Source organism: Myotis yumanensis, unplaced genomic scaffold, assembly GCF_028538775.1.
Source record: "Myotis yumanensis isolate MYYU_CA2020_CCGP unplaced genomic scaffold, mMyoYum1.0.hap1 SCAF_19, whole genome shotgun sequence".
NCBI lineage: Eukaryota > Metazoa > Chordata > Mammalia > Chiroptera > Vespertilionidae > Myotis > Myotis yumanensis.
The window spans coordinates 27,234,951-27,257,071 of NW_027223770.1; the positions used below are offsets into that span (position 1 = coordinate 27,234,951).

Below are 22,121 nucleotides of genomic sequence, written 5' to 3' on the forward strand. Positions count from 1 at the left end.
CCCGCCTGCGGGCCGCTGGGCTCCCTTCGCGGCTATGGACGACCTGCGGGTGCAGTGGATACGCGACCGCGTGTACACGGCCTTGGGCCTCACAGACCCCCAGCTCTTCGAGGAGCTGCTGGTCCGCGACGATGGCGAGGCCGAGGACCTCATCCTGCACTTCCTCAACCACACCAGCGAGGAGGAGGGCGCCGCCACGCTCTTCTTCTACCGGAAGGTGCTGCCCGAGGAGGAGGAGCTGGAGGTGGACGCCGGTGAGCCCGCCGCTCCCTCCCCCGGGCGGCTGCCCACCCAACCCAGACCTCCGCCTCCCTCGGGTGCCGGCCTTAGATGGTTGTGGTCCCCCACCCAGTGCGGGGACTGTTGGGGTCCCGGGGGGAGCGGGGGAGCTGCCCCTGCTCGCACAGCCCGCTGGGAAAGGAGCCCTTGAGTGCATAGTCGTGGCAAACGTTGATTCAGTGCTCCCTCCGCACCGGGTTCGGTTCCCCGGCTTATAACAGCTCATTCATGCTGTGAGGAGGGAGTATTGTTAACCCATTTTACAGATGAGCAAGCTGCGGCACAGAGAGGCCTAAATGACGCACCACGTAGGTCACCCAGGCAGTCAAGATTCAAGAATAGGAGCCACTGCTCAGTGACAGGCCAGAGACGCGCCCGGGTGCTGGGGCGACACTTCCTCCTTCCTCTCCCTGATCCTGGCAGGTGTGCCCTGGGCGGAAGAGCGGTCCTTGCTATCTTCCGATGTTCCTGACATGCAATTGTAAAGTAATGTGCAGCCCTAACCGGTTTGGCTCAGTGGATAGAGCGTCAGCCTGCGGACTCAAAGGTCCCAGGTTCGATTCCGGTCAAGGGCATGTACCTTGGTTGCGGGCACATCCCCAGCAGGGAGTATGCAGGAGGCAGCTGATCGATGTTTCTCTCTCATCGATGTTTCTAACTCTATCCCTCTCTCTTCCTCTCTGTAAAAAAATCAATAAAATATATTTAAAAAAAAGAAAGTAATGTGCAAACGAGGTTTTAAAAAGGGCAGCCGATTTTATTTATTTATATTTTAAAAAATACTTTTATTGATTTCAGAGAGGAAGAGGGAGTTAGAAACATCAGTGATGAGAGAGAACAATGGACCGGCTGCCTCCTACACGCCCCACACTGGGGATCAAGCCCACAACCCAGGCCTGTGCCCTGACCTGGAATAGAACCGTGACCTCCCGGTTCATAGGTTGAAGCTCAACCACTGAGCCATGCCGCGCAGGCAATACACTTATTTTGCGTTGTAGAAAAAGCTAAAACCACAACATAACCACCATAACAAATTGCTAGCGGCACCCAGAGAGAGGAATCTATCCTTCCAGCCTTTCATTACTTTCTCCCAGGGAGACCTTTGGACTTGGATGTTACGTTGTAGCAGGACCTTGACTTCAGATTCTCATTATCACCAAGTGAAAATATGGACACAAAGATACACGAACAGGATCGACTGTTTAACATGGGCCAAATTTCAGTCACCCTGAGTGTGTACTTAAGATACATATATCAACACCCTAAGGAATGGACTCGACTTGCACTACCTGTGACCGCTGTTTTCGGTGCGGTGTATACTCACACGTGTAGCCTAGTGTCTCCTGGCAGGATGTCCCCCTTCTACATGGACCCAGATTACATTCTCACTTTAGAGGGTCCCCCGGTTAATTCCTGGGCCCTCCAAAGGCGCTCGGAAACCTCCTTGGGTGGTGGTCTGTTTCTGGGCTGCCTCTGACTCTCCCCCGCCCTTCCCCTCCTTCTGGTTCGTCTCCACTGTCGCCAGATCGGAGGATGGCAGTGCGCTCCCCGCTGGAGAACTTGCATGGCTTCCCTTTGCATCGCTTACGGCTGTCTCGCTACCTCGAATGTTTCTGTATGACCGTGTTGGTTCACCAACTGGCCCGGGTGCATGGAGAAGGGCAGCCGGATTGGTGACCGACGGGTTTACTGAGCCAGGGGGCTCCCAGCGGAGGCTTGTTGGGGGCTCTGGCGCAACGGGGACCGCCAGGATCTTAGTTTACCGACAGGCCTCGGCGGGGATCAGTCGTGGTCCCCACCCACGTGATCTCAATCACACGTGATCTCAATCACACTCGGTTTCAGGCTGCGCCCTTGCAAAGGCCTCCCGCGCTGGGACGGTGGGCGGAACTTTCCATCCCAAGGGCAGGGGTGGGGGAGGGACCGCTTACTGCCCGGGGCCAGCTTCCGGGTCAACCGGGGTCACTTCCGGTGGAGAACCCCTCCCATAGGCTGGGCTCTCCCGCCAGGTCCAGCTCCTCCGCTCCGAGGAGAGCTGCGATGCCCGGTGTGTCCGGCCGTGAGTCAGTGATGACTTATTCTTCTCTTTCCATTTCTCCGGCTGCGAAGACGAGGTTTCGGCCTCGGAGGGGCATGAAGAGGAGGAAGGAGAGACCAAGTCTCTGAAGGTCGAGTCCATGGACAAAGTGTCAGGTGCGGGGTTCGGAGGGCGCTCCGCGGGCAGAACCGGGAGGGTCGTTGCCGGGACGGGACTCATTTCCGCTGTTGACCCTCGTGGCGCCGAGGCGGGTAGGTCGCGGGAGGGAACATGCGGGGTTGACGGGCGGGCGCAATGTCCGTTTCCCTCCACCGCGGCTTTTGCAGGCCACACGCCCGAGGGGAGCTGTCCGCCGGGCCGAGCGCCCCCTGCAGGCTCCCGGGGGACCCCCCTGCTCCCCAGGGGCCGGTGGGTGGTGGTGGTCATCCGTTGGCTCGGAGGCCATCCCTGCATTTCGGCCTCTAGTCACATGGCGTCCTCCCCGTGGGCCTGTGTCTGCGTCTCCCTCTTCTCTCCTGTGGATGTAAGAAACGTCCAAACCTGCAGAGGGTTGTGTGTGTGTGTGTTTTTAAAAATATGTTTTTACTGATTTTAAAGAGAGGAAAGGAGACGGAGAGAAACAGCCATCCGCTGCCTCCTGCACGCCCCCTACTGGGGCCCGAGGGCAGCGCAGGCCTGTGCCCCGGGAATCAAACTGGCGCCCAAGGTGCACAGGCCGGTGCGCAACCAAGAGACACACCCTCCAGGGCTGGGGCTGCAGAGAAGTTTTATGGGTCTCTTTGGGCCAAACTGGTGACATTTGCCTGGGAGCCGGGTCGCAGGGCCTCCTAAGAGTAAGCGGTTGCAGTTTCTTTTATGCATTTGAGACGAAGGGGGCACAGGAGGAGGATGACAGGGACGTGGGGGACAGACGGGGTTGGGTTGACAGGATAGTAGAGATGGGGTGCTCCCTGAAGTGGGGGGGCTGTAGGAGGAGCCGTCTGACAGGAGGCGTTTCAAAGGCCTGTGAGCCTTGGATGGACCAGGCCTGCTCGCAGCAAAGCTGGGAAGTCCTGTGCCTGGGGCTGCCCACGCGCCGTGACCTGCCCACTGGGGGGTTCTGACCAGGCCGCGTCGTCTAGACGACTTTTCTCTGCATCCCCCACAAGTTTCGAGTTTTGCAGTGAAAAAGGAGCACGTGCTAACGTGTCAGCCGTGATTCTCGTCCTGGTGATAAAACTCCATTTTTCAAAGTAAAACACTGGGGAGTCACTTGTTGGACACCGTCATAGAAGACACACACACGCACACACACGCACACGCGTGCACACACATACATGCACACGTGGACACATATATGCACGCACGTGCACACACATATACGCACACACGTGCTACATTTCTGATTGAGGCCCCATCCAAAATGCAGTACAACTCTCCCGACGAGAGTGTGAGTTGAGGCCACGAGAGGGGCCATTTGTAAAAGACGCGAGTGCGGCCCTTTGATGCCAGGCCTGTGGCATGAAGTGTGCTCCCGGACAGCTTGCGCGTTTGGTCCTGCTGGGAGGGAACCCGGTTCTCTGAGCGGCTCCTCTTGTTCACCGAGTGACGTTTTGCAGCTAAGAGTGGGCATTCGAGAGCCAGCTCCATGTTTCAGTCCGTGGTGAGCACAGAGGATGACAGCTGGGTCAGAGCGCGATCGGAACCCAGGCTCGTCAGGCTCCCCAAGGTACGCGCGCCTCTCGTCTCCTCGGGAGGCGATGGGAGTTCGGTGCCTTCCGAGGAGGCTGGGGGGCCGACACAGGTCCTCCGAGGCCTGGAGATGACAGCCTTCTGTGGTGGTGGGAGCCCCCGAGACCCTCTGGGATCGCATGGTTCGCTGCATGACTCCCAGAACCCAGAAGAGCTTTTGTGGCCCCGGATAGAGTTTATCTCGGGGAAAGCAGGCAGATTCAAATCAACAAGGGAAAAGGAGGCGGGGGCAGAGGCCAGCCGAGTGCAGGCCCAGCTTCCCCCTGGCCCGCCCCGGGGGTGGGGACATAGACAGAGCTAATTCTCCCAGCGGCTGCCTGCGTGGGCAACAGGTGTGAAGTGTTGCAAATCCGGGAGGCTCACCTGAGCCTTGGTGTGTGTGTGTGGGGGGGCGTGTCAGTCCCACAGGCAGGAAGTGCCCTCATGTCTCACTTTAGCTGCTCAATCCCAGCACCCTCAGAGGTCAAACTGCTACAGTGCGACCCAGGGCCCCAGGCAGACGGGCTGTCACCGTACATCACCGAGTTGGTAGAAACTACCCTCAGGTGGGCACACACTCGTGTCAGGTGGATGCTCCAAAAGCGGAGAGGTTCACACCCAGGTGCACTCAGGGCCAGAGCCAAACACTTTGCAATGTGCAAGGTTTGGACATGAGGCCTGCTGAGTTAACCCTTTCCCGTACGGGTCCCGGGGGTGCAGCTTAAAGCTGGCGTGCAAGCAATTAGCCTGACCTCTGCTCAGGGAAATAACACTTAACTGCTGTATGCATATGCCCCACCCCCAACACGGAATTCAGTCTTGGTCTGTTGCAAAGTGTGGCCCAGAAAACTGTCAGGTTCAAGTCGTTCGTTTTTTTTTTAAACTGTGAGTGGCTCATGCCTGAGGCACAGCTGCATCTGCTGCGCTGCCAGGAGTGAGAGCAGAGCTGGGCCTGGAGGGGACAGCGCAGCTGAGCTGGGGGTGAGGTCCTCGGGCGGCGGGGGGGACGTATCTCCTGTGGCGGTGCTGCCCCGTTTCAGAGGACCGTCAGGCACATCGTGGACAAGACGCATCTCCACGTGCTCTGCACTCCTGTCCCCGAGGAGTTTCTGGCCCAGAACGTGGTGTTTTTCCTGAGAAATACAAAAGGTACCTTCCTGAGAGGGTGCACGATTGCGGGCGTGTGTGTTAGAGAGAAAGGTGTCCGGCAAAGCGCAGTGCACGTCTCCGCAGATGGGGGAACGCACCGAGACCGAACCTTGAGAATTGTCGGCGTGTTTCCATGTTCCCTAGTTAGACCGAAATCTGACGTCCAGGAGACATTCGAATGTCTGCCGTGCTGATTGGTCTCTGGTGGATGCCGTGATTCATATCCGGTCAGCCCCGGGCAGCACGGCAGACTGTCACCAAATGTGAACCCCAGGATTCAGAAGGGACTTTGCCAGTGGCCTGGGGAAGCATTGATGGGAGGCGGAGACCCGCAGAGCAGGGAGCCCAGCAGGTGTTTCTAGGAATCCCTAGTTGGTCCTCCTCTTGTCCGGCTTCAGATGGGCTCCTCCGTGGAGGGCTCTGGCGCTGCGTGTCCCAGCCCGTGTCCCCGTGCGTCAGTGGGTGTCTCAGCGTCCCGTGGGCCACGGCAGCCGTGTGTCCTCTGAGTCTGTGGCCAGAACGCTCCTTTGTTGCCCCTTGGGCAGAGGGCGCTGGCCCCTGACCTGGGGGTGTGAGCCATTTGCCGACCCCGCAGCCCCCCTGCGCCCGCTCCCTTTCAGAGACGATCTCAGAGGCCAGCTACATGAAGGAAGCCATGGAGGTCATGCCCGAGACGCTGGAGTACGGGATCCTAAATGCCAACATGCTCCACTTCCTCAGAGACATTATGTATCAGGTGAGTGTGGGCGGAGGAAGACGGCCCCGCGTGTGTAAGATGGGGGCCACCGGAGGCCCTCCGCGAGCAGGCAGTCGGCAGCTCGTGGGTCCAGGCCCGTCCTGGGCTCTGTCCTTCCATTTGTGCCTTCGGTTCCAAGCCAGGGGCGCTCTGAGAGCACACGTCATTGACAGGAGGGCGTATGGTGATGGGTTTCGTCAACTCGGCATTCCAGGTTTTCTTGCCTGCCTTGTCCTTCAATCAGCACAAGGAGGCGAGCGTGTCTCTGACACCTGGAGAAATGCAGGACTCTTTCGATACTGAAACGGAGCTGCTGAACGCGCACGGGGAGGCCGTGGAGTACCACAGCGTCCAGCTCATACGGGACGAGTTCTTAATGAACGTCCAGAAATTCGCAAATAATATTCAGAGAACAGTGCAGCAACTTGAAGGTAAGCTTTCATCTCTCCTCTTTAGTTAAGCGTGATGACTTTACTTGAAGAAGGTAATTTAAGAGTCCACAAGCTTTTTTGTTTTAACTTAGGATTCTTTTTTTTTTTTTGAAATATGTTCTTACTGATTTCAGAGAGGAAGAAAGGAGAGAGAGATAGAAACATCAATGATGAGTGAGAATCATGGATCAGCTGCTTCCTGCACACCCCCTACTGGGGATCGAGCCCGCAACCCGGTTCGTAGGTCGATGCTCAACCACTGAGCCCGCTGGCTGGGCGGTTCACTTTTTTTTTCACTTTTTATAGAGAACATTTATGGGGGAGATGTTAGGGGAGGCCCCGGGGGAGGATTCGGTAGCACACTCAGCAGCTTCCCAGGTGTGTCCTGCAGGGCTGTGGTCTCCACTGGGGGACTGGCGGCGCCAGGCGGGGCCACCACTCACCGCACCTGGTCCTGAGGTCAGCCTTGGCGTTGCTTACCTGGTTTTGCTGATTTTCTGGGCCTGGAGCTGAAATACAACTGAGGCCTAGATGTTCTCTCTAAGTGCCCATCTCACATGCCCATCCGTGTGCATTAGGGTTGGTTGGGTGGTGTGTATTCCGACTTCCTGTCCCACAGATTCGGGCGTCCAGAGGACAGATCTGCACGCTCACCTGGCGAGCTCTGGGGCACCTACAGCGGGACTCTGCCCACAAGGAAAGCTCATACATGTTAGCTATATTCTTCTGGTTGGTCAGTTTTTTTTAGAAATTGGCCCTTCTTTTTTTTTTTTTATCCTCACCTGAGGATATTTTTAAAATTTATTTTTAGAGAGAGTGGAAAGGAGTGGGAGGGACAGAGAGAAACACCAATTTGAGAGAGACACATCGATTGGTTGCCTCCTGCCTGCCCCGGACCAGGGCTGGGAGCCTGCAACCCAGGGACACATCCTTGACTAGAATCCAACCTGGGACCCTTCAGGCCGCCAGCGGACGCTCTCTCCACTGAACCAAACCGGCTAGGGCTCCGTTTTGAAAGGGAAGTTAGTAGGTTTTAAATTCAGGAACACCTTCAATGATGACATCAGTTTGATCGGGCTCACCCGGGAACAATGCTACATTCTCTAAGATGTTCCAGCTACGCTCTAATGAAGTACAGGCGGGTCAGGGCAGGGGATGTATCCCCTTACGCTGGCTGTGGGGACAAGAGCCAGCAGGTCCACCTGAACATTATTGTCTGGAATCATTTCCCCCAGAGTGTTGACCGAGCACTTTGCACCTCACAGGAGAGATCAAGTTAGAAATGCCCAGCATCAGCGTGGAGGGCGAGGTGTCCGCCCTGGCTGCTGACCCGGAAATCATCGAGAGCTTGGAGCAGTGTGTCATCAACTGGCTGGGCCAGATCACCGTGGCTGTGGAGGGCCAGCTGAAGAAGACGCCGCAGGTACCGTGGGCGGCGCTCAGAGAGCCCTGCACAGGCCACGCCGGCCTCCCTGGGGAAGAGCCGTGCGTCCGGGGTCCCAGTGGTCCAGCCTCTTTTCTCCCTGTTTTGGGGCCTCCTTAAAGGATGGAAGTAAACACCCCCCAGGTAGTCGTGGGCTCTCTGATGTCAGTGCGCTGCCAGGTTGCTTCCTGGGTTGATGTAGGCGATGCTGTGTATCAGTCAGGAGGGCTAGGCCTCCCAGAACTGGACACACCACCCAGCGGGCTTCCGTAAGAAAGCATCTGTTGCCGCACATAACTGAAAAGTCCAGAGGCAGGCTGGCTTCAGGTATGGTTTGATCAAGGGCCTGGCTTTGTTTCTGTGGGCATCTCTCAGTTGCACCCTCCTCTCTGTGGGGGCTTCCTCTCAGGCTGGCTTCCTTCAGGATAGCAGTTTGTAGCATGTCTGGCCCCGCATCCCCACATTGTCCAGAGAGAGACCCCGTGGCTTTGTCTAGACTCCCGGGTGAAGTCCTGAGGTCCACTTGGATGGCCCTCCTGGGTCACGTGTGCATCCCGATGTCCTCGTGTGGATCCGCCCTGTGTGGAGCTTGGGGAGCAGCCCCACTCCCCCCTCCACACTGACGAGGACAGCAGCTGTGTGTCCGTGTGCCTCCAGGGTAATGGTCCTCTGGCCGAGATCGAGTTCTGGAGGGAAAGGAACGCGACTCTGAGCGCCCTCTACGAGCAGACCAAGCTCCCGATCGTCAGGAAGGTCCTGGAGGTGATCAAGGAGGCGGACTCCCTGCTCGTGGCCAACCTGCAGCCGGTCCTGACGGACCTCTTCAAGCTGCACATGGAGGCCTCGGACAACGTGCGCTTCCTCTCCACCGTGGAGCGCCACTTCAAGGTGCGCCCCGTTTCCTTGGTGACCGCGCGGCTCTTACACGCCGCCTCGGGAGGCGCATAGGAGCAGTCGCTGTGCTGACCACGTGTAGGCGGGGGGCAGTGCACTGAATGCATCCACGGCGCTGGGTCCCCACCGTCACTGTCCACGTCCCACACCGGTGCTCCGCCGGGCGCCTGCCTCAGGGGCTTTCCAACGTGCAGCCCCTGACCTTTAGGGCACTGACCTCTTTTCCCAGGTCGTCCAGTAAAACATGACAGCGGCCGACAAAACAGTAGCTGTCTTTTTTTTTTGTCAGATCAGCAAGGAAGATAGTATATGTTTTGGTGGCCACAGAACTCTAGTAACTAGTTGATGTGCACATGGGTGACAACGGCAAAACGCGGCTCAGCTGGCGGGGCCGTCGGCACAGTGTGTGTGTGCGTGTGCGTGTGTGATTGTATGTGAGTGTGTAATCTAGCCTCACCTTAAATGATAATGCCAATGCTGTCATGGGCCTGATAGGCCAGTTATCTGTGTTCTTCCGATGCACACTGAAATAAGTGTCTTTCTACAAGTGCCGAGTGCTGGCAAAATCACTTCACTTCCTGCCGGGGGACACAGCTTGGAAAACACTGGCTGAGGTCACTTGTAGAGTAGCAGCTTCGATTCATGTGGTGGCACTCTTGCCACTAAATTCAGTGTATTTATGTGCATACGATACACATGACACCCATATGTTACACACGTCCGTAAATGGCTTTGTTTGCTGTAATTACCAAGCTCCCCCCACAGTCCATTCCGACCTCTCCTAAAGCCTTCTGTTTGTCCAAGTCATCCTCCATCGCAAGTGCCTGTGGGCGAGTGGGAGCGGCCCGGCCTGCACACGGTGCTGTAGGAACGCCTGTGGCCCCGGGCTAAGCTGGCTTGCTCTGCTCTCTTCCGGTCAGAACATCACACACGGGTCCAGCTTCCACGTGGTCCTGGAGACCATCCCCTCCATGATGAGCGCGCTGCGGATGGTGTGGATCATCTCACGGCACTACAACAAGGACGAGCGCATGATCCCCCTCATGGAGCGCATCGCCTGGGAGATCGCCGAGCGCGTCTGCAGGGTGGTGAACCTGCGCACCTTGTTCAGGTAAGACGCCGGCCCGCTGCGTCCTCCGTGCTCCGGGCCGTGGCGGGGGCCAGCGCTTCATTCAGTCTCATGGCCGAGGAATACTCCCCTAGGTGGCGATGTGGGTGATTTGTTCACTAGGACTCAGTTGCCCTTGGAGAGACCGAGGCCCAGAGTCAGGAAATTCTGAGTTCCGGACCCCAGGCCCCTCAGGTGGAACGGCCTCTGAGGATCAAATGTTGGAGGAGACACAGGTCTTTCTCCACTTCCTTACAAAAGAAGCCTACGGCGGGGACACGGGCAGAGTCCCGGCCCTGTCATCTCGCTCTGATGTTGCAGCCCCGACCACTGACTTCTGGCCGGGGACCCACGGCCACCGCCCCTTCCCGCTCAGACAGAGAGCTCCCGCGGTGCGCGGCCGTGCAGGCTGGGTGGGCGCTGCCTCAGCTCAGGGCCGCAGCGTGGCACTCCTGTCCCACCCTGGCCCTTGGGACAGAGCAGCTGCCCGCCCGGTAAGCTTTTGGAGAAAGAGGCCGTGAGACGGGCGGCTCTGCTCCTCAGTTAGAACCCTCCCTGGAGAAACCTGCTCCCCGGGGCCTGTGGCTCGGACCCCCTGCGTCTCCGCCTTCCCTCCCATCTCGGTCTCTGATCACAGAGAAAACCGGGCGAATGCACAGCACAAGACCCTGGAGGCCAAGAACTCCCTGGACATGTGGAAGAAGGCCTACTTCGACACCAGGGCCAAGATCGAGGCCTCGGGGAGGGAGGCCCGCTGGGAGTTCGACCGGAAGCGGCTGTTCGAGAGGACGGACTACATGGCCACCATCTGCCAGGACCTCTACGACGTCCTGCAGGTAGGGAGGCTGGAGCGCGTTTCCTTTCCTTTTCTTTCTTTTATTAAAAAATATATTTTTATTGATTTCAGAGAGGAAGGGAGAGGGAGAGAGAAGAAACACCAACGATGAGAGAGAGGTACCGATTGGCTGCCTCCTGCACGCCCCACACTGGGGATCGAGCCCACAACCCGGGCCTGTTCCCTGACCGGGAATCGAACCCTGACCTCCTGGTTCCTAGGTAGACGCTCCACCACTGGGCCACACCAGTCGGGCATCAGGCTCCTTTTAAAGCAACACACCTTCAGCCGTGAAGTCCTTGCGGCGTTGTTTGGTCACACTGTGTCCAAGAAACAATGCCTGAGGATTGACCCTGCCCGACAGGGAGCAGTCCGAGAGCTTATGGAGAACTCGTGGCCCAGGGGACAGCCGTGGCGAGGCCCGTGGCCAAGCCAGAGCCCAGAAGCTCCTGCCCAAGGGCAGCCGTCCTGGGAAATGCTGAGTGACCCCTGCAGGGCGCAGGGCCGCAGAGCTGCTCTGGGACCAGGCGTGGGACGAGGGAGGAGGGGGATGGAGGGGCCCGAGCACACAAGCTTTGTCAGCTGGTCAGGGCGTCTAGCTCCTGTCCTGCAGGCAGCGGGCCTGGTACCCATGGGCTCAGACGGGAGGGAGGTTCTGGTGGAACAGGGTCCTGGTCCTCAGACCAGGCTTGGTGCGCAGTCCATTTATTGCGAGAACATTCGATGTGAAAGTGAAGGTGACCTCCTGGTCTTCTGTTGCTTGGGCAGGTGATGGAGGAATTTTATAACATATTTGGTCCAGAACTGAAGGCCGTGACAGGGGACCCCAAACGCATCGATGATGTCTTGTGCCGGGTGGACAACCTGGTCACCCCTATGGAGAGCCTGACCTTCGACCCTTTCTGCATCCAGTCCGCGCACTACTGGAAGTACGTGATGGACGACTTCAAGATCGAGGTTCTGGCAAGTAGCCCGTCGCCGACCCGGGACACGGACGCCATATTCCCTTTTTCAATTGTCGGGCGGCTTAGGTATCCGTTGAGTTTTGTACGTGTATTTTTTTTTTTAATCACAAAAGTTAATAGCTGCTTTTTTGTAAAAAATGGAAACAACACAGAAGAGCGTCAGGTAAAAGTGAGCACTCAGTCTTCTTTGTCCCCTCTCCTCCCTGGATGGATTCGTTGAAATCGAGCCGGGCGCCGTGGCCTCGCTGCAGAGCCGGCCTGGGTGGGTGGAGAGGGATCCTCGCTTGCCCTGCCTCTTCCTGGTGCCTCCAAATGCTCAGCCTCCCATTGGTCTCCGAGGGGAACATATGGGCCCATTACTGGCTTTGGGCGAAATTCTCTCCTCCTGTAGTTACGTTCTCTGCTTCCAAAGTGTCCTCTGCTGCTGTGCCCTCGCCCAGGTCTTTGTCCGTATAAGTTAATATTTAAAAAGGTCTCTTCCGTCATTGTGTGCTGGCTGAGGGAGGGCAGAAAACCACGCGCCATCCGCCGTCCCTGCCGCCGCCAGCCTCCGCCGAAGCACCTTGGAGCCTTCGCAAGGCACTGATTTCTTTCTGCCTTTTTTTTTTCTTTTGCCACTTTGCGTCTGCAGGACAATTACGGTGGCATGAGGGATGTTTTCTTGACTTTTTTTGTTTTGTTTTGGCAGGTTATTGAGAAAGAAGCAAAAAATTTTATTGACGAGTCCTTTAAGACACTTCGGTCGGCCGAAGCAGCGTTTGACATGCTTCTGAAGTTCAAGCACATCCGGTCACGGGAGGCCATCAACCGGCAAATGATGATGAAGTTTAACGACATCCTCGTGCAGTATTGTAAAGAGGTGATTGACAAAACCTGCAGCTGCTGGAGTGTGAACAACCCAGCCACACTGTCTGTCTGTCCCCCCAAATTCAGGGCGACTGTGGCGCTTCCCCACGCCAGCGTGTCACGTAGTATGGGCACCCACAGCGCAGCGTCTCTTTGCTGCTGGAGAATTGAGTGAGGATTATCCAGTGGGAAGTTACCCCTCGCGTAGCGGTGCGCCGTGCGTGCGTGCGTGCGTGCGTGAGTGCGTCCTCGCAGTAATCCCAGTGACGTAGTCACAGGCCTCTGGGCACGTCCAGAGCAGATGCAGGATTTCTAATGTCAGACGGAGGCACACAGTCTGTAGCTGGGAGGCAGTTTGGAGCACTGCATGTGTTCACAAGAGGAAGTTACTGGGAAATACATAGAAAGCAGTAAATAGTAAGTTAAGCAGTAAAAACGCGATTTTAGACTATTTCAGGGCGTCCCCGTGTTCACTTCTTGAGAGATGCATGTCTCCAGCTGCATGTTCTCGGCTACGCGGTGGGCTGTCGCTCACAGAGCGCGTGCGCTTCTTTCCAGATCGACATCATCAATAAAATCTTCGTCCAGAACCACGAGAACCCGCCTCTGTACAAGAACCACCCCCCGGTGGCGGGCGCCATCTACTGGGAGCGCTCCCTGTTCTACCGCATCAAGCACACCATCCTGCGGTTCCAGGAGGTGCAGGAGATCCTGGACAGCGAGCGGGGCGAGGAGGTGCGCAGGGACCCCCCCCCCCCCCCCCGGGCCTCCCTCTCCCCGATGCTCCTTTCTCCCGCTCCCTCTCTCCCCTAAGAATCACTAAAAACACATTTTAAACTGTGAAAGCCGCGCTTAGTTCCTGGCTGCACCGAGTGCGGCTGCCTATATCTGCTCGTCAGCCTGGGGCTCAGGCCACCCCTCCAGCAGGCCCTCCGGCATCTGTGACATTCTGTCTGCTTCCTTTTGCAGAATGGGTAGACCATTTCTTTGAGAGAGAGAGAGAGAGAGAGAGAGAGAGAGAGAGAGAGAGAGAGATTCATTTCCAAGGACCGAAAGATAATGCTTGTTCTGTGACAGGTAAAACAAAAGTACCTGGAAGTGGGCAGGACGATGAAGGACTACGAGGAGCGGAAGTACGAGCTGTGGAGGGACACGACAGAGCAGCTGCTGCCGACGCTCATGAAGAAGAGTCTGCTCATGAAGGTGCGGTGCCCTGTGCGGGGTGGGCATTGCTCTCCCGACCTCCACAAAGGCTGGAGGCGAGGAGCAGCAGGAAGGAGAGGCGGGGACAGCACGTGTCACAGGCAGGAAAGGCACCGGGATCAGCTTCACTCAGCCTCAGTTTCTCCATCTGTCAAAACGAGCTGGGTCCATGTAGGGAACAGCGGGCCATGGACCACGTTAAACCTGCAGGGAGATGCGCTTCTCGGGATTCGTCCTGTCCTTTGTCTTTGGGGCTGGCACGTAGCAAGTCTCGGTACCTGCCTTCTGGCCGCGAGGAGGGGCGGGCCTGGCGGGCTGAGGTCTTTGGTGCCTGAAGCCCTGAAGGAGGACCGCGGTGAGTGACGAGGGCCGGGGCCCGCCAGGCCGCCGCTCCTCACTCCAGCCCACGGTCTCACAGCAGCAGCTTCTCCACGTTTCCGAGGGGAGAGAGAATTAGGGAATTTTAGATGCAGTTGCCCAAGTTTCGAGTCGGGTGGCTAAATGGAATTGATGAAAACTCTGTTCACCAAATAAAATCGTGTAGTCGCGCTGGTTCCAGCCAGCATCGCTCGGGTGGTGTGGATCTGACCGCTTCCCGATGGTCCTCCCGTGCTGACGGCAGACACGTCTCTCCACAGATCACTGCCAACCCCGAGGATGCCGCCGAGACCTCCGACAGGGGCATCACGTTTGCAATCAATTTCCCGTTCGCTCTCAGGGAGATTATTAACGAAACCAAGTACCTGGAGCAGCTGGGATTTCCTGTCCCCGAATTAGCAAGGAACGTGGCCCTCCAGGAGGACAAATTCCTCAGGTACCTCGCATCTCCAGGCGGCAGCGAGGCTCTGGTCTCGGGCTGCCCCCACCCTGGAATCACGCAGAGCCCCTGCCCCAGAGCTTGCATTTTGTGGCTCTTATAATGACCAATATTTACCAGCAGAAATGAAAACAAAGCAGTGTCCAAAATCCGTTTTTACTCAATTATCTAAAAATAACAATGAACCATTTCATGTGAACATAAATAACATTGTGAATGAGAAGTAACCAAAATGTTCCAAAGAGAAAGAAAGTTAGTGGGAAGAGTGGCATCGTTTTGTGATTCTGCAAATCTCTCCATCAGAGTTCCAGGCCGGTTCCGGTCTCTTGTGACCATCGGTAAGCCAGGGCATGACTCTGCTCGTGGCTTTACGCGCCCCTTGCCCTCGCCTCCCGTGCCCGTCTCTGTCTCTCTGGCTCGCAGGTACACGGAGGGCATCCAGCACATGCTGGACCACTACCACATGCTGGTCAGGACGCTGAATGACGCCGAGTCTGCCCTGCTCGACGACCACTCGCAGGAGCTGCTCCGCGTGTTCCGGTCTGGATTCAAGAGGCTGAACTGGAACTCGCTAGGTGACGCCTCCCGCCTGCTGCCGCGTGGTGTTCAGCTCTGGGTGGGATCTGGTTTCTGGATGCGGACACATGTGGTCGCAGGCCCGTGGGGAGTATGACTTCATCCCGGGGCCTCAGTTGGGAGTGGGGAGGAGGTGGGTGCTGTTTGCACATTCCGCTGACCCACAGCTCGCTCCTCCAGCAACAGGGACCGCTTCACTTTCTAAAATTAACATTTCCATTTTGAAACGATGATGGGTTCGCACGCCGCTGTAAGATTGCGCTCGGGGAGATCCCGTGTTCCCTCACCTGGTCCCCCGAGCGCTAACTTCTCACTCATCGCAGCCAGGACACAGGCTGTCCCCACCCACAGGGCTCCCCGCGTGCCCCCTGAAAGCCACGCCTCCCCTCCCAGCCCGACCTCCTCCCCGCTGGCAGCCTCTAGCCTGTTCTCACTCCTGTGCGTTGTCTCTCCTCCTCCAAAGGCATTGCTGACTACATAACGCGGTGCAAGCAGGCCATCGGGAAGTTCGAGTCCCTCGTCCACCAGATTCATAAGAACGCGGACGACATTGCCTCCAGGCTCACGCTGATCGAGTCCATCAACCTCTTCAAGTACCCGGCACCCAAGACCGAGGAGGACCTCCCAGGTGGGCCCGCTGCCTGTTCCCTCGATGGTGGCAGGGATGCATGCACCGTCCTGGTCGTGACTATGAGCCCACGTGTGCGCACACGCACACACGCACACATGCACACGCACGCACACGCATTTATTCCATGAATGGAATAAAACCATTCTAGCAACCTCACCGACGTACCTGAAAGGATCATGGGTAATTCTTATGGGCTCACATGTACTTGCTCAACAAGCCGCCCTAGAAAAGCAGGCTTATCCACAGGCATGACAGCGCCTGCTGCGCGCCGATGTCGCGTGGATGTGCCATGCTGCCACTTAGGGTGGCGTAGGGTCTGGCCCGCCTGACGTCCGGTGTTGACTTGCTTTCTGCTTTGGGTCAAGGTTAAGGCTGCTTTTGTCGTTTCCAAGAGAGACAGCTGCTGGGTGGATGGCTCTCTGAGACCCGTCCTCCCGGGGTCCGTGAGGAACTGACTGGCTCCCCACAGGCGTGAAGGAGTTCTTCGAGCACATTGACCGGGAGCGGACCAAGGACGTGGACTACATGGTCCGGTGGTACCTCGCCATCGGGCCCCTGCTGACCAAGGTCGAGGGCCTGGTCATCCACACCAACACGGGCAAGGCGCCCAAGCTGGCCACCTACTACGAGTACTGGGAGAAGCGGGTCTACGAGGTCCTGACCAAGCTCATCCTCAAGTGAGCCCTCCCGCTGCCTGTGCTGAAGACGGTGGGGATGGGGATCATTTGCATCTGGGAACAGCGAAGGGGGCGGGCTGCAGGTACTGAGTGAAACCCCGCTGTAACTCGTAACGTGTAACATGCAGGCCAGGAAAACCGGCGATATCACCCAACTCAGCCCAGCTGTCCCTGTCGCCCGAGAAGGCGCCCTTTCCTGCAGCCTTTCCCTGTGACTTCTGTGCTCGAGTCACTTTGAGTGTTGGATGTATTTACTCTGGCGAGTTCTGAGTCTTTTTTTTTATCAACCCCTCTTAGGAATCTGCAGGCCTTTAACTCCTTAATCCTGGGCAACGTCCCTTTGTTCCAAACGGAGACCATCTTGACGGCTCCGGAGATCATCCTCCACCCCAATGCCAACGAGATCGACAAAATGTGCGTCCACTGCGCCCGAAACTGCGTGGAGGTCACCAGGGTGAGTGGGGCGCGGTGTCTCGGGTGGGCCCGCCTGCCGCGGCGAGTCCCGAGGGGGCGAGCACTCAGGCCCCACCCTGGTCTTTGTCCAGACCCTTCTGGTCTCTTCCTGGTGCGCCCCCCTTGTGGACTCTAGAGTGTGGAGCATCCGGAAGGCTCCATCTGGGCCCCCTTTTCTTCTCTCCTTCCTCTGCTCTCTGCACAATCGTGACCAGTTCTGTGGTTTTAATACAACCCCCCTCGCCACCCCGCAAGCGAACACGCATGACTAAGTAACAGAATGGCTTATCCGCACGTCTCTGGGCTCCAGGAGTCCTGTCGTTACTGGAAGCGAAGTGAGCCAGAGTGCGACTAGGACTTGGTGGCCTCCTCCCGAAGGAAATGGCAGCACAGCCACCGCCTGAGTTGTGGGAGGCTCAGCCCGGGCCACGTGGAGGGAGCTCGGCACAGGGGCCACCGGAGCGCTCAGCGCCGCGTCAGCATGTTAGTGGCAGCAGCTTGGTGGTTGCTCCCGCCGCACAGCGCTCGGTGGGACGCACCCTGGTTTGCTGTGAGGGACCATCCTTCATCAAGAGAAGCGGGAGGACCCGGGCGTGTGGCTCAGTGGTTAAGCGTCCACCATGAACCGAGAGGTCACCGGTTCGATTCCCCAGCAGGGCACATGCCTGGGTGGCGAGTTCAAACCCCCAGTAGGGGGTGTGCAGGAGGCAGCTGATCAATGTTTCTCTCTCATTGCTTTTCTCTTTCTATCCCTCTCCCTTCCTTTTCCTCTAAAATCAATAAAAACATATAAAATAAATCAATAAATAGAGTGTGAGGGAACCTTGACAATGAAGCAGAGACATGTCAGATGAACAGAGTTGGTCCTGGCCGGTGTGGCTCAGGGGATGGAGTGTCGGCCTGCAGACTGAAGGGTCCCAGGTTCGATCCGGTCAAGGCCATGTCCCTCAATTGTAGGCTTGCTTCCCTGGCTGTGGTCCTCGGCGCGTGTAGGAGGCAACTCATTGATGTGTCTCTCTCACATCAATGTTTCTCCCTCTCTCTCTCTCCCCCTCCCTCCCACTCTCTCTAAAAATCAATGGAAAAATAGTCTCAGGTGAGAATTAACAAAAGCAAGCCAACAAATGAACAGATTTTTCTGGGACGCTAGGGGGTCGGTTTACCTGACTTTGTGTTTCTTTACTTGTCAGTAAGAAAACTAATGTTTTATTCATCCATCCTATAGAAAGTGGATGGCCATTGTTATTTAAAAAGTTAGCTTTTTTTGCACAACAAGCCACTGCCAGTCTAACATGATAGCTGTTTATTTAGCTCAGGCTTCCGCAGGCTGGGTTGGGCTGAGTTCTCTTTCTCTCTGGCCTGTCCTCACTCACGCCGCTGATTGGCTGGAGCCCCTGGCTCTCCACTGGGTGGCTTATCACCATCTAGTGCAGTGGTTCTCAACCTTCCTAATGCCGCGACCCTTCAATACAGTTCCTCATGTTGTGATGACCCCCAATTTCATTGTTACAAAGTGAACATAAATCATAGTATTAATCACAAAAACAATATGTAATTATATATGTGTTTTCCGATGGTCTTAGGCGACCCCTGTGAAAGGGTCGTTCGACCCCCAAAGGGGCCGCTACCCACAGGTTGAGAACCGCTGCTCTAGTGCAATAGCTCAGTCTCCTTCAAGAGCTCGGGAGGGGGAGCTGCCCGGCTACTGGAGTGCTTGCTGGGAACGTGCATAGCCCTCCAGCCCTCTTGGTGGTCAAGTCGCAGGCTGGTCCGGGTGGGAAGGTGGTGGGAGGAACTAAGAATGGTGGTCCTTTTGGCAACTGAGCACAATTTATTAAGGATAAAGTGATTTTCATTGCGAGCAAGAATGACTACTGTTGACTAATAGATGCACAGGCAGCAAAATTGATCCTGAAGTACCGCCTCTCCCCTTATTATTTTGCCAGAATTTTGTTCGCTGGATGAATGGCAGCTGCATAGAATGCCCCCCGCAGAAGGGGGAGGAGGAGGAAGTCGTGACCATCACCTTCTACAACGACATCTCCCTGAACCCCCAGATCATCGAGCAGGCCCTCATGATCCCCCAGAATGTCCACCGGATTCTGGTCAACCTCACAAAGTACCTGCAGAAGTGGAAGAAGTACCGGCCCCTCTGGAAGCTGGACAAAGCCATCGTGATGGAGAAATTCGCCGCCAAGAAGCCCCCGTGTGTGTCCTACGACGAGAAGCTACAGTTCTACACGAAGATCTCCCAGGAGGTGATGCGCCAGCCCTTGGTCAAGGAGGAGCACTGCGTCCGGCTGCAGCTGGGGCCGCTGGCGCACACGGTGCAGGAGAGCGCCAAGGCCTGGGTGATGTCGCTCGGGAAGCTGCTCAACGAGTCGGCCCGGGAGGAGCTGCACAGCCTCCACGAGGAGATGGAGGTAGAGCGAGGGTCACCAAGCGCCTCCATGACAGTCAGGCTCGTTGGCACCGTTTCCCCTGTGTGTTTAGTGTCCTGCAAACTTGCTTTTCTTTTTTTTGTTCATCTTCACCTGAGGATATTTTTTCCATTGATTTTTAGAGAGAGTGGAAGGGAGGCAGGGATGTGGGGGCGAGGGGAGAGAACATCCATGTGAGAGAGAGACATCGATCGGTTGCCTCCCACGTGCAGGGAGCAAGCCTCCATCCGAGTTACGTGCCCTTGAGCGGCATCGAACCCGGCACCCTTTAGTCCTCGGGCCGACGCTCTACCCACTGAGCCAGAGCGGCAAGGGCCGCACTTTCTTTCTCTTCCAGAGCCTGGCCAAGAACCTGAAGAAGAGCCCCGGGACCCTGGAGGATCTCAAGTTTGTCCTCGCGACGATTGCGGAAGTGAGGAGCAAATCCCTGGTCATGGAGCTGAGGTACAGGGACGTCCAGGAGCGGTACCGCACCATGGCGATGTACAACCTGCACGTGAGCGAGACCCGGTCGGCCTCTGAGGCCTCTGCAGAGACTCCCGTCCGCGCTGCCGTAGATTTGTGTGTGCCTTGACGTGGCAGCATTTAAATGGAAGGCCAACCCCGCCGTTACTCAGTTCAGAGCCTGTTTCTTGGTCTCACATGGCTCCAATGACGTCAGCATTTACTTGCTTGACGGCTTTGCATGCCTTCCCGGAGCAGTAGCAAAATTTACATCAGAGAGATGCGCACTAGGCACAATTTACATTTTATAATTACAATAGAAAGTCTGCGTTTTGCCTTTTGCTTTCTTCACTCTGTCAAGTGAAGTGTTTGAACCCTGTGTCCTAACCTCGGGTGGCCTCTCCCACTGCCCTGCCGCCCTTGGTCTCAGCCAGTCACGCGTGTCCTCGTCTCCTGTGATTTCTGAGCACGTTCTGGACGTTGTGCTGTCCCACAGATCACAGAGAGCGCTGGAGGCCGCATGCCAGGGCCTCAGGGGGCGTGGTCTCGGGGCGTGTTTTCGCTCTGACAGACAGCACAACTGGATGCATTAGCGAGCCAGGGCCACGTTTTAATCAGAGATTATGTTGATCTGAAGCTGGTTTTCAGTTTACGAAGCTCTTATCTCTCTAAGTTATCTGTCTCTCCTTCTATGTCAACTATTTATTTTTAAAAATTACCCTGAATTTATTTTAATTACAAAAATATAATTTTTAATAGAAGTATAACTTTTATTCAACCAGCTGTGTTGTTGGTTCAAGTCACTTAAAGTCCCCGGGTAGTAGCTCTGACCACACATTTCCCTTCCAGATGCTGACCATTTATTGCTTGTTCTGTGTTTTATTTTAATTCTTCTTCCTCTTCTTCTGTCAGCCCTCCAATGCGGAGAAAGAGCTGGTTGACAAGATCGAGAGCATGTGGCAGGACCTGTTCACCGACTCGGTGAACGTGGAGCACGCTCTTGGCAGCATCAAGAGAACCTTCACGGAGGTACCGTGGCGTGGGCGCTTCCCGAGGCCAGAGCGTGCGGGCCTCCGCGGGGCCGAGTGACTGCCGCCCTGCTTTCCCCAGATCACTCGAAGCGAGATAATGAACTTCAGGCAGCAGATGGAGGACTTTGCGAAACGGTTTTATTCCGAAGGCCCTGGCTCGGTGGGTGAAGATCTTGATAGCGGTAAGGGTAGTCTCGTTGGTCTTCCCAGGTATGTGAGTTGAGGTCGCTTTACTTGGCGCAGTGTTCGGGGGAGACGTGGCTGTTAGCCGGGCCCGTACCCTGGGTTCCCCTGGGGAATCTGGGAAAACCACTGATGCCTGGGGCCCAGGTCCTAACTGCCTGACCCCACTGTTCTGGGAGGGAGCATGCCAAGCAGACAGATTTCCAATTGGAGGGACTTGCCGGTGAAAGTGGCCCCTGGTGTTAGTTAGAATCCAGGCGAGATGAAGTCTGGTGGTTTCAAATGGGTCTTCCCTGGTGGCGCGTGGGTACGGCGATGTGTGTGTGCCCTGTGCATGACCGCTCCTGTGCGTGACTGCTCCTCCGGTCTGCAGCCTAACGTTCTCTGCCCGCCCCCCCCCGTTGACTCCCTCACCAGGCATGGACCTCTTAGGCAGCTTTGAGAGGGAGCTGGTGAGGCATGAAAGGAACCGCCAGGAGCTGGCCAACGCGGAGAAGCTCTTCGACCTCCCGATCACCATGTACCCAGAGCTGCTGAAGGTGCAGAAGGAGATGACTGGGCTGCGGATGATCTACGAGCTCTACGAGGAGCTGAAAGTGAGCCCCCCCACGCGCCCCGAGGGGAGCGCAGGACTCGGTAGGCCCGCGCACGGAGGCCACCACCCTGATGGGCCTGGGCCGGTGTCATAGACACTCTCGCTCAGCTCTCGGGCAGACGCACGAGGAGACTGCTGACGGGGTTTCCCTTTGGGGTGATGAGAAAGTTCTGGAACTAGATAGTGGGGATGGTTGCACAACATGTGAATGTTCTTGATGTCACTGACTTGCTCAGTTACAAGTGGCTAAAATGGCCTGGCCGGGGTGGCTCAGTGGCTGAGTTTTGACCCACGCACCAAGAGGTCACGGTTGGATTCCAGGTCAGGTCACGCTGCCTTCGTGTTTCCAGGGGGGTCGCTGATGGCCGTTCCGTCCATTCCCAGGTGGCGAAGGAAGAGTGGTCCCAGACGCTCTGGATCAACCTGAACGTGCAGTTCCTGCAGGAGGGCATCGAGGGCTTCCTGCGCTCCCTGCGCAAGTTCCCGCGGATGGTCCGCAACCTGGCCGTGGCCTTCCACCTGGAAGCGAAAATGAAGGCCTTCAAGGACTCGATCCCCCTGCTGCTGGACCTGAAGCACGAGGCGCTCCGGGACAGGTTTGTTCGGGCCTCTGGCGGCCTCTGGGAACACAGACAGGGTTGTCTCTGCTGAGATGT

General features: G+C 56.7%; 1 protein-coding gene across 1 annotated transcript in view; it reads left to right on the top strand.

The window, feature by feature from the left end:
- Positions 1-34: 34 nt before the first annotated feature.
- The window catches only part of DNAH10 (dynein axonemal heavy chain 10), a 63,273-nt gene continuing 41,186 nt past the window's right edge, over positions 35-22,121 (top strand). Inside the window, exons 1-25 of the mRNA XM_070399638.1 lie at positions 35-254; positions 2,389-2,472; positions 3,916-4,025; positions 5,068-5,176; positions 5,797-5,912; positions 6,127-6,343; positions 7,609-7,766; positions 8,424-8,654; positions 9,581-9,771; positions 10,406-10,604; positions 11,372-11,566; positions 12,257-12,427; positions 12,973-13,149; positions 13,492-13,617; positions 14,256-14,431; positions 14,858-15,009; positions 15,474-15,638; positions 16,111-16,318; positions 16,616-16,772; positions 18,718-19,194; positions 19,550-19,708; positions 20,569-20,685; positions 20,767-20,869; positions 21,288-21,466; positions 21,850-22,061. Coding sequence (XP_070255739.1) covers positions 35-254; positions 2,389-2,472; positions 3,916-4,025; positions 5,068-5,176; positions 5,797-5,912; positions 6,127-6,343; positions 7,609-7,766; positions 8,424-8,654; positions 9,581-9,771; positions 10,406-10,604; positions 11,372-11,566; positions 12,257-12,427; positions 12,973-13,149; positions 13,492-13,617; positions 14,256-14,431; positions 14,858-15,009; positions 15,474-15,638; positions 16,111-16,318; positions 16,616-16,772; positions 18,718-19,194; positions 19,550-19,708; positions 20,569-20,685; positions 20,767-20,869; positions 21,288-21,466; positions 21,850-22,061 — 4,409 coding nt within the window. The remainder of the gene's footprint in view (positions 255-2,388; positions 2,473-3,915; positions 4,026-5,067; positions 5,177-5,796; positions 5,913-6,126; positions 6,344-7,608; positions 7,767-8,423; positions 8,655-9,580; positions 9,772-10,405; positions 10,605-11,371; positions 11,567-12,256; positions 12,428-12,972; positions 13,150-13,491; positions 13,618-14,255; positions 14,432-14,857; positions 15,010-15,473; positions 15,639-16,110; positions 16,319-16,615; positions 16,773-18,717; positions 19,195-19,549; positions 19,709-20,568; positions 20,686-20,766; positions 20,870-21,287; positions 21,467-21,849; positions 22,062-22,121) is intronic.